This window comes from Perna viridis, chromosome 5 (genome assembly GCF_037379345.1).
Source record: "Perna viridis isolate PV_CMFRI_1.1 ecotype Kerala chromosome 5, ASM3737934v1, whole genome shotgun sequence".
NCBI lineage: Eukaryota > Metazoa > Mollusca > Bivalvia > Mytilida > Mytilidae > Perna > Perna viridis.
The window spans coordinates 38,476,644-38,488,850 of NC_142449.1; the positions used below are offsets into that span (position 1 = coordinate 38,476,644).

At 33.5% G+C, this 12,207-nt stretch overlaps 2 protein-coding genes across 3 annotated transcripts in view; one reads left to right on the forward strand and one right to left on the reverse strand.

Moving 5' to 3' along the window:
* The window catches only part of LOC148617416 (palmitoyltransferase ZDHHC23-like), a 90,223-nt gene extending 89,251 nt beyond the window's left edge, over positions 1 to 972 (reverse strand). For both annotated transcript variants that reach the window (XM_088585021.1, XM_088585015.1), the window contains exon 1: positions 778 to 972. The gene's annotated coding sequence lies outside the window, so the exon portion shown is untranslated. The remainder of the gene's footprint in view (positions 1 to 777) is intronic.
* LOC148617418 (uncharacterized) lies at positions 284 to 7,370 on the forward strand. The gene is made up of 7 exons (XM_088585121.1): positions 284 to 1,463; positions 1,815 to 1,898; positions 2,263 to 2,331; positions 2,911 to 2,997; positions 5,367 to 5,423; positions 6,096 to 6,146; positions 7,241 to 7,370. Exons 1-6 carry the CDS (start codon positions 284 to 286, stop codon positions 6,110 to 6,112), a joined length of 1,494 nt encoding a protein of 497 aa, XP_088441247.1. The 3' UTR covers positions 6,113 to 6,146; positions 7,241 to 7,370.
* Positions 7,371 to 12,207: the final 4,837 nt, after the last annotated feature.

A 12,207-nucleotide genomic window follows, 5' to 3' on the forward strand; every position in this document is an offset into this window, starting at 1 on the left:
GCTGAATGGCATCAACATTGATGGGACACAACATGATTTTAAACTTCGCTTGTTTAGTGGTGATGGTCCTGCCAGACAATTCGAAGCTGGCCAAAAAAGAGGTGGTCACTATAGTTGTTTATGTGGGGTAAACTCAAATCAGCACATGGACTTGATCCGGTGCTTCGATATCAGTTACAGGACTTTAGAAGAAAGGAGGGAGCATGTAGTCAAAGGGGTACTGTGGGAAAAAATCATATCCAACAACTGTATAAATCCTTTTAACAACTTAAAAAAAGATGAGATGGAGTGCGAGTTGGACAAGAGGGGCATTGATATATACAACCTAAAGAGTAAGCATGACCTTCAAACTAAACTTGAAGTTCTGCATGGCATTTGTCGTCCACCTGCCTTACTTTTAAATCAACCACAAAAAACAACTCACGAGCACAATATAAACTATTATGAAGTTATGAGTTGTGAACCATTGCATGACTTAACAAATGTGATCCAAAACCTGATAGTTGAGTTGCCTAATCACGTTACTGACAAATCGACAAAAACAGAACTTGAAAGATTCTACACCACTACTATAGGTGACAAAACACAAGTCAAAGGGTCTGATGCCAGAATTTATCTGGTACGTTTGGCAAAAAAAGTTGATGACCTCCATGTTGATGGCAAAATATCAGAGGACATAAAAAACATGATCAACTCTATCATAGAAATTCAAAACATTGCTTATAGTCCAGCAGACAAAAGGTCACCAAGGACAGTTCTAAGGCTTTACAACCTTACCTTTTCTTTTGGAATGTTGGCAAAAACTGTTATAGGCATACCAGAGAAACTCACTGAGAGGAAATTTTACGGCAGCCATTTCCATAGTCTTGTAGTGCACCTTCCAGAAATATTTCGTATAATAAGCTTAAGATCCATCCTCGCAGAACAAGAAGAAAGATCCTTCGGCTCACTTATGAAAATCGCTTTTGGTACAACAAACAGAAAACCAGGTTTTGTTGTTGATAATACTGTCCTCAGATGTAACAAACAACAAAATTCTGACAATTTTAAAAATCATTTCAATAAACAGGACTCAGCCATAAGTAAAGAAGCACAGCTTCTTTCCAAGAAACAAAACACTTCATTCCCCAAAACCCTTGTTGCCAGCAGAGGATTTCTGTTCCAGTCTCATTTTCGAAGAATCTCAGATTTCCTCCTTCCAGGACAAAATGTGTGGTGGCATTACAATGGAAAGGACATCATTTTCCATGACTGTACTGAGGAACTGTCTTCGAGGACAGAAGGTCCTCCTCTGGCAAATTTTGTTCAAACATCTGTTCCAAAAGAACAAAAATTAATGGAATTTGTATGGCAAACATGTCTTAGAAAGGTGAAAGATGACAAAAGTTCCTCTCTACCTTTACATCAAATCAAAACAAAAGAGCATGGAAAAATAACTTATCTACAAACTAATTTGAAGCCAGGTAAGAAAATGGCTTAATGAATATCACAGAATGCCAAGTACTTGCATGTACCCGGTATACAGTAATATCTAAAAATCTTTAATTACTAGTGTTCTAGAATTCCACTCTAAATCAGAAAAAATGTATTTATGATGTTCCGATTTCCTGTTGCAAGTAGAAAATTGAATTTCTTATCACACTTTTTTAAAACCAAAAAGTAGACGCTAACTGTCGGAAACCTACAATTCTTTTTTATTACTCTGTCCATCTGATCATCTTATTTAACAAAGAAGTATAGTGTATTTTGTTTTAGAGAAATTTGAAGTTTACTATCTAGTAATAAATTTTTACAAAATTTACCTTTTACTTTAGGCGAAAGAACTCACAACATGATCTTTAGTAATGACAACCTAGTACTAGTATCAAACAAGGAGGACTCATTTATCTCAGTAGCAGGTATACATTACTACAAAATAAAACAAATTCCAAGTCAAATGGTCATAAATAAAATTTTAAAATTATAAACATCATATCTCTTGTAAAGTATAACATAATATGTTCTGTCTAGGAAGACAGTTAATAAGAGGCCCCAAGGAGCCTGAATTGCTTACCCTGTTAAAGTTTGTCTTTCAAGGGCAATAAATTTAACAAGGTTTTGTCCAAATATTTTGATATGCCCATGATGCTCATTTGTTTACATCATGGCTTTGTCTCAAACTTAACTTTAATGGACATGCATATGCAAACATTTTCTGAGGGTATCTTTTAATACCACACCACTACGTTTGGCAGGGTATAAAAATGTCAATGTTACTTTCAGGAGCACAATGCACTGATTGCAAGGAGGAGGAAATGGAACATGCAACATTTAGTACTGGAAAACCAGAAGGTAGTATTTGAGGCTAGAAATGTTAGTTCAACCTGTACAGTCTTTGAACCGATCCATGAAACGATTTAACGGATCGATGACTGTTGACCAATCTGATCACAGTTTTATTATATAAAATGACATAAGATCTGTTTTCAATAAAAGAAATGAAAAATAAAAGTATCAATTGATGTTTAAATCTATTACATTATATAAATATGCGTAAAATTGCGAAAGAAAACAACAAAAACTTTAAAAATACATTGACCGCTCTATGGTCAAGTGATGCGATCACCAGTTGGGTGGATCGGTTTGATGGATAGATGACTGACCGGAAACTGATCGGTTCAGGTACTGTACTCACAAATTAAGATTCTGCACTTCATTAAGACCTAAAATTGTATAAGCATACAGGTATTAAAAATACAACACCATGCCTCAAATGCATGTACATGATGTACTTAAAACAAGCACAATGAACTGAGATATGTAACTTTTAGAAAAAATCTAATATACTATGCTGCAATTTGGGCTTGCACAATTTTTATTTCACCAGTATACACTGAACTTAATACCTTATAAATATTCTTTGCATGACAGGATGTTTACCCTCTAAACCATTGATCAATGGTGTAATTAACACAGCTGGAACAGGATCTAAAATAGACAGTATTGAAGAAGCACAAGGTACAGTTACCTTTTTAGAAGACTACTACATATACATGCTTTCATAATATAACTTGTACCTTGCCATATACAGACCATCAGATTAAAATATTTTTTTAAGGTTCAAACAAGGTGTGCAAGACAATTTGAGTACTTTTTTATTTTAAGTACTAGTCTTTACAAAGAGCAGAGAGGACATGATTCATGCATGTCAAAAACCCAGTAAACTCAGTTTTATGTCTTGTTCAGAAACCATCATTGATCACATAATCAGGCTTTGTTTTTCATTTGGGTGTTTCACTTTTCAGATAAAACTTATATAGATTGTACATAAAATTAGCACGTTGCAAGAGTTATTGTGCTTTATACGGTTGATTTCAGGTTGAAGTTACAGTGTAGTTTTCTCAAAAGTACAAATCTGGATACAGAAAGGACTGTTGTCACATGAAATACATGTAATAGCATACATGTATTTAGAAAAAAAAAATTGTCGTCTAATCCTTGGATTTTTTTACACCATGAATCACCTTATCAAAGGCAGTGTCTGAATTTCATATGGACTAGTACTTAATAATATAGGAAAACAGTCTCAACGAAAACAGTGGCTTTATGAGCCTGAATTATATGGATTTTTCAAAACGTGGTCATAATGATCACTCTCATTGCATAATCTTCACTTTTCACATACCAAAAGTACTAAACAAAAAATTACAATATTAATCAACAATCATGCTACAGATGTGATTCAACTTATACCTACACTTCACATGTGCTAATTCTTGATGTAATTGTATGGCAGGACCAACTAATATTCCCAGTAGTAGTCATGATGTTCAATCCAATCTACAAAAGACAAGAAACAGAAGTACAAGTTACTCTCTTGACAAAACATGTAACTTCTTGACTGAAATATAAATCAAATATTGACTTGTTTACAGTCACGAGATAAATACATGGCAGTGATGTCACTAAGTTTTTAAGTCGCTGGCTAATTAGATAAAGTAGGCGGCGAACCCGCCCATTACGGCAGGGGGTCCGGGGTAAATGGTGCAATATCCTGCATTCTAGGGCTCTCCTGGGCCATTGTACAGGACAATAAGATTACAATTTTTATACAAGTTTCTGTTAGTTAAGCCTAAAAAATGTGATATTTTTTTTAAATTTTGAACAAATTGTTTATTATTGAAAAGTTCCCCATTGCATAGACCCTAACAAAATTGCTAAGTTTTTGCTTTGTTTCTTTCTTTAAATAAATGTCTTTGTCACATGCACATTCATTCCATTTTTTCCTTTAAATTTTCTTGATGACAAGTATCTAAAAACACAAACTAATTATAAATAATTTGAGCTTTTAATTATTTTTTTTTTCTAAATTGTTTTGCTAACTAGCATAATTAACCACTCCCATATCAATCTTTTCTCTCATTACACGCTTGAACCATCAATCGATCCAATCTTGTTGAAAATTTTGTTTTGACAAAAATGGCACTTGTCATACCCAATGACCTTGCTAGTATTTTATCGAATTAAAATAAGATATTAAATATCATCGATAATATGATTGTTAATTTATATCTACCATTGTCGCTGTCTGTCTTTTTGGCCTTAGCTGGCCCTGGTGACAAGAAACTACAGATAGATGATTGTCCCTGTGTCACAGGCTTTGACCTTTTACGGCCCGACATGTTGCTTTTTGCTGACCGGAAACGAAGTATTTTTAGTTCGGTAAAAATAAGAAAGTCTATATTTAGAAACAGGGAAAAAACGCGGACTATTTATTTTAGCAACCGAACAATGCATTAAAGTCACACCGATGCGTCATTCAAGTGCAATCTTTAATATTTGTGGATGAATATTGTCAGTATATTATATAAAGAGGGTCTTGAAGAATATTTCATGAATTTTATTTTTGTGGGGAACGAAAGAAGCCGGCGACGTTTGAAAGAGTAGCCGGCGATTTTTGCCGGCTGCCGGCTTCTAATGACATCCCTGATCATGGTTTTATAACTATTTATATTATTATCATGTGCATGCATTGCAACAGAAATTAATTGTAATTAAGAATGAATACTCACATACACTAACTACATTATAAACAAGCTTACCCCGGATTTGACTTTTTATGAGCAACTCAGCGGGTGTTTCTAAAAAAGCAGAGGATGCTTACCCTACCGGTGCCCCTGGTCTATGCTCCCAGTTTTTAGTGGAGTCCAAGTTGCTCATTTACTTTTGTTAATTTGTATGTATGATTTTAGTTACTTTATGTTCTTTGTTGTGTATGTCTGTTTTCCATGTCTTGTCTTTGTCCCTCGATTACATTCTTTTGATTACCACTATAACCTTGGTTCCCTTGATTACTCTTACAATTTATTTTTATTTTATTTCATTAGAAAAAAGCAGACCAGGTGTAAAAAGAAAATTATTCTGTACAGAATCTACAAGTACATGTAAGTATTACATAGTCATTCAAGAATATATATATGATTTGAAAATAAGAAAGTCCTACGAACCCAAATTGACCTACATTTGTAGATATACATTTTTTGTGTGGCATAGTAAATAACAAACTTCTCCAGAGCAGAATCAAATTGACAGCAATTGTTACCTTTTTACTGCAGCCGACTATTGGCTGTTGCCCCTGGAGACTTTAACCAAAATGTTGAAAAATATTTTTCCCAAACGGGGTAAAATTTGCATTTGTCAGGCATAATTTTCAAAAACCAGGTAAGGAAGCCAGTGAAATGTTCCTCAAGATGTTATTTCTCAGTCTCGGTACCTTACGGAATATTTTTTTTGGCAAGTTGCAACTTAATGAGTTTTTATCAGTACAGTAGCGGTTTTCAGTTCCGAATCAGCATATGATGCATTTCTGTCCCCTGTATCATACATCCCAATACAACAAAAATTTCCACAAAATAAAGGGTTGGGGCTGCTTTTAAAACAAGGAACAAAATCACTGATTGACGGTGAATAATACATATAGACCCTTTAAATGAAACTCTTAATGCAAGACATTTTTAACTGCTCATGTGTATATATTTTTAATTAATGTGTCAATAGTAAACAGGAATTAAAACAACATTACCATTGGCTTGCAAATATTATTTTCTTTTTCAAAGTTCTGCCAAAAATATGAAAAGAAAGCAAAGGATGTAGAGTTAAAGCATTAGGTATGTAAATGAATAGAAAATCCCTTCTACTACAATACTTAGGTCAACACAGAAAAGAAAGATTGTAATAATCCAAGTAGTATGTGAAGAATACTAATAACTGCCGAAATACTTCATCTGTGACAAGAAATTTGTTTTTTCACTATTGACTGATCGACTGTGTCTTAATATTATATGGCAGACATTTCAAGAATTTCAGAATGAAAACTATTCATCCATTGAACAGACCCTTCTTAGTACAAGTCGAACACACCAAGTTAAGACTTTAATACTGCTAGCTCACCAAAGCACTAGGGCACATAAATATGAATCAAAGCCAACAAGCATTCATTTAACATCCTTAAATACCACACGACTGGTGGAGTAGTAGTGCTTACCAATTTTGAAATATTTGGTGCGACACTGCAAGGAGTTGAACAAAGCAACCTACTGAACTGAGGCGAAAATATTTTAAATCATGATTAGGAATCTTATATCTGAAACCTGGCAGAATGTTTATTTTTAAATTTTCTTTCAAAATGGGTATTCTGACCTTATTATTAACTAACTACCCAAAATTCGTTAAAATATGTCAAAAACTGACCAATTGATATGAATTCAAATCGGGCATCTATACTGGGCCAATATGGTATCATAACTTCTGGTCGTTTGACATCGCTATTTTAAGTTAGAAATTGGATTTCATGAACTTTGATCACCAGGACTAAGAGCAGCAGAAACACAAAAAAATCTTCCATTTCATACAAAAAGGATATTAAAGACTGATTAATGCAAATAAACCTACATGTTCTTTGTAAAACAGGAAAACAACTGTTCTACAAATCATCTTGTCAAGTTGGTTAATAATATTGTTAATAAATATGTAATTTCATATTGGCCCTATTGTAGAATTCGGTCAATCATTCTGGCCTCGACAGCCGTATTGGCTGTCGGTGATGCCTCTGGACCAATACGACTGACCTCAAACCTATAACAGGGCCAATATGAAATTTAATATTTATTAACAAATAATATTAATTGGGCTCAGATTAATATTAAATCACTTTGAAAATGTAATATAAAATTCTTGATAATTTACTTTTGAAACCTTGCAGCGGAAGATTTAGAGTGTACATGTGTCAACCCAATTGACCTGACAGATGATGAAGCTGATCAAGCATGTTTTGACAATTCACCTCAAGCAGGTACAAATTTTTAATGTACTTTTCTATCAAACAAAAAATACTGATATATACTGGCTCAAATTCAATATGCCAAGTAAAATGCTTTGCAGAGCACAGCTTGATACAACAGCAAGGATCAAATCCTGATGAGTTGGGGCAAATAAGGACACTCTATTCAAGTTGATACAGATCTGAATTTTGATGGCAATTAAAATACAGAAGTTAACATTATGTTGATATCCCATGTGAAAAAGAAAACTGAACAACTACTTAACCCCTTTCAATAATAATTAAATTAACCATATAAGCATGTTCTGTCAGGACTACATTCAATCCTTGTCCTTTATTCCAGAATATATATCCGCATCAGAGCTTGTGAAAACTATACTTGGGAATACAGATGATGTGGTTAAGTGAATTCATCAAATATAGGCGACTGGCACGAGAAAATCCTTCGAACTCATCATTTTCACAACAGTATGAACGAGCCAAGGCAGTAGTTGGATTTCTTATGCTTGGAAGGCTAAGAAAAATGTCAACAGGAATGCTTCAAAAACAAACAAAAGCTCAATTAGAAAAATGGGGTATAACAACGAGATGAAAGAAATATTGTATATGCATATAAAAATTGACTTAACTACACCATAGAAATGTTTGTGTATGAATTTATGAATGTCTAGATTTTGTACATGTTGTTTTCTATATTTATATTAAAAGAAATAGAAAAAAAAAAAGAAAAAAAGAAAAAAAATAAAGAAAAAAGAAAAGAGGAAAAAAAAGAAAAAAGATAAAAAAAAGGGTTGGGTGGGTAATGCAGCCAAGTTGGTTTCGATCACAACTTGCCAGTCACAAGCCTGGAATAAAAGCCACAATTCTTTAGCACAACATGATTTAGTTAACTGTTACATATTATTTGATGTACACACAGTGCTTATGTCAACTTTTAGTAACCTTGTACAAGTAAAATTTTGAAAAAAAAAACTTCATTCTCTGGGCAGGAATTCAAAAATATTATAAATAATATGTTATCATACATATATTTTTTGTATTATCAAACCAATAATTCAGGTAAAATAACTTAAAAAATTTAAGCACTTTGTTTAATTAGGGAACTTTCTCTCAAAGGGGCAAAACTTAGTTCGGCATTAATTATACATGTACATATGTACATGTAATACAGTATTATACTATTACACTGTATACTACTATTAACTGAATTGGGGCTTTTAAATGCAGAGTGACCACTCTTAATAAGTCACGCTCCTTGGCAATATTCAGGCAGATACATGTATTAAGAAAAAAATCAAATGCATTATTTCAACAGCACACCAAGACCTCAATATTGATTTTAAATAGGTAAAAATAGATTATTAGTTTATAATAACATTGTCATTGAAGTTTGGCAATTTTTTGCTATTTAGTATTATGAACCATCCGGAAAGTTGAAAATTATAAACTAACATTTGGACATTTACTGCCTGCCTGACCAAAACATTTAGCTACACATATATTTTTATAAGCATTAAGGTCCATCAACCATTAAATAAAACCATGCTACATGGAGAATAGGAAAATGTGTGAGCTTTCAAATGTAATGGTATTAATGCTGACAGTCAAAAGTCTTTCCCCTTTTGCAAGCATCGACATTTAAATGTCATTGTCTTAAAAGAAAAAAAAAAGAAATTAGGAAAAATAAAAAGGTTTGCATAACCACTGATCATACACATGAAAAGATAGTTGAAGAAAGAAAAAGAAAGGCAGAAAATTGTCAAATAAAAGAGAAAATAGATGATAGTAAAGAAAAAAAACCAAAAAGAATTTGGCTAGTTGAATTTCTATTAAAGATCAATATTCCACTAGCCAGTATGGCAAGTTGTGAAAAAAAAATGGTTTCCCAAACTGCAAAAGATCGCCAGGTGTTCTATGGTAGTTATGTAGGAAATATTGGTATAATGTGGGGCAGATTTTCCCTCAAGAGCTATTTTAATTGCTCATTAACATATCTAAATTTGTATTGAAATCAGAACTGTTCAATTTCAACTAGTGTTTAAGGTGTTACAACATTCCCATACTCTGAAAAACAGCAAAACAGAACCGAGGTCCTATTCCACGCCCCATTATTCAGACTATTTTGCCTGCTTTGAACACTATTTTTTTCAAAGAAAGCGTTCCAGCCACCCGTGACACTTAGTTTGGTAAACAGGAAATAATTATTGAAATAATGAAGCCGAGTTCATTGAGTTTTTTTTAAGGGACACTGTTCATTCAGAATCAGATAACAGTTCATTGATTTTTCAAGGGTTCTGACCAAATTCAAACATCATTTTATCAAGTCAGTGCACTGTTGTTGTCTTGAAAATAGAAACCATAGAAGAAATATGCAGTGGTCAGTAAGAGAATGTCTTGAGTTGAAGACATGACACTTAAAAAAATCAAGTTACTAGGATTAAAATACACGTATTATAATAATCACTACATTCTGAAGTACAGATAATCATGACATTCAGCAAGGCATTTGTTGAGACATTTTCCAAGAATTTACTGTGAAGCTGTTGGTAATGTTGTCATAATTGATGCTACTACTGATGTTGCCAGCATCACATACATTTCAAAAAACTTTTGATTTAATTTGAGACAGCACAATCTGTAACTGGATCAAGAACATTATTTGACTCACAAAACTGAGGATCAAACCCTAAACTGCTCAGCGGCAACCCAATTTGGCAGAATTAATCCTTTATTCAAGTCAATTAACTTATTATTTTAATCTAACTACCTTCTACAACAAAGGTACATGTAGGCGGTCCTGCAACACAATCTAAACAACCAGAACTAATAGAGCATTAGTAGAGAACACGTTCTAAACAGGTTACAGTGCCAGATTCATAGTGGAGATCTTTATTAAAAGACATCTTGCAGGAAAAATCATTAGCTTACGACCAAAATAGGGCGAACACGTTCTAAACAGGTACAGTGCCAGATTCATAGTGGAGATCTTTATTAAAAGACATCTTGCAGGAAAAATCATTAGCTTACGACCAAAAATAGGGCGAAGTTGTTTAGGTTAACTTCCATCAAATCCAATTTGTGTAAAGGGGGAGAGGAGGGCGTTACAGACCAGTACAGTTGATCAAATATTTCATACCAGTCAATTGCTAGCCTTTTATCAGTTTTATAAGAATCAAATTATGTGTGTGGACGACCGTATCTACTCAATGAAAGACATAATGTCTGTCAAATAATCACCATGTGCTATAATACTTACGATCCGGTGACGCCTAGGAAAATGCAGAATAGTCGTTGAATTTGACGAAGTACGCTCAATGTCCTAGATGCAGTTGATTCAAATAAAAATCTGGCAATAAATCGCGACATTTCAATAACAAACAGTCTCTCAATAAATCAAAATTTCACGCAGACTTCAGAGCAATTGATAGGCAGGTGCTCTCCGAAACATGGCCGCTTCAAAGCTTCGAGCTGACAATGATTTTCTTTTCATTGGTCAAAACTTCGCGGTTGGGCGGAGTTATGTTAGCAGACCAATTATTCTGAATCATGCATAAACATCACACTTTCGTCATGTTTTTTCAAAGAGAATAAATTTCAGCGCTCAAATTTTACAATATAGGCTAATTTTTATTAATTTTCCTTCAACGGTAAAATTGTGTTACTATTTTATACTGTTCCCGCCGTTCAATGTATCGACGCCATATTGTGAATACTAATGAGTTGAGGGGGAAGACAATGTCATAATTGTCATATTTCATACTGTAGGCAGAAAATGCCTTAACTATCCTGCGTGTGCTTTTTTATTTGATGATTTTTTCAATTTTTTTCCTTGAAAATGGATAAAATGATCGATTTCCACCGTGTTTTTTTTCTGATTTTCTCGATAACTTTAATGTTTCAGAATGTTGCAGGCTTATTTTACTTATGCAGTCGCGATGGTAATTGTTATTCATTATCTACGCGATTTACAGATTAGTTATTGCTTAGTATTGAATATAAGCGCTGGTTGAGTACTTTATTCATACATGTTCGGTGGTAACATTAAGCACCGTGTCTGGTGCACTAAAACGTTTACGATTGCTTAGTTCATTGTAGAAAAATGCTGTTTAAAGTTTAATACGAACGGCATACCTACAGAATCGAATGTTTTATGGAATTCTTGTGTTATTTATCGTAAATAAATTCCGGATCTTTTAACTTTTATGCACCAAGGTTGGTTCATGGCACCACATTTTGTTGCACCAAGCTTGGAGTTGGTGTCGCATCTTTCTGTTTTAAGCAACAAATCTGGTACATACTATTAAATGTACACTGCTGTGTACGGTCCATAAAATAATAAAGTAATTATAAAATAGACCTTATGCATTCACATTTGTTATATATTGTTGAAAGTTGTTCCATTATTAATGATAAAAAAAAACAGGGTGTGAACTTTTAATTATCTTGGTTGTGATAGCCTTATTCAGTAACACAAATACATATGATATCCTTGCTAGATGCCTATAGAAGCCACAGATAATACATTCGACACCTACACTAGTAACTAGAGTAAAAATGATGTGCAGTCACCCTGGTAGTGTTAATGTGCTGTTGGGAGATAAACACTAGCCAGCGACGGCGTGACATCAATATCGGACAATTCGACTCAAAGACATTTCGGATCATAACAACCCATTATCCTAAGAATGCCGGACATTTCGGCCCATATATATTTCAGACCATAATAATTAGGAGAATGCAAAAGAACAATAAAAGCAATATATCATAACAAATTTTATCGTTTTAGAAGTAAATAATAACAGTGCATACAAAACTTAAGAAAAGTTTTTGAATTTGGTTTCCTTTGGTGCCTATGAGGAGTAAGATAAATGGGGTGTTTTTGATTGTTA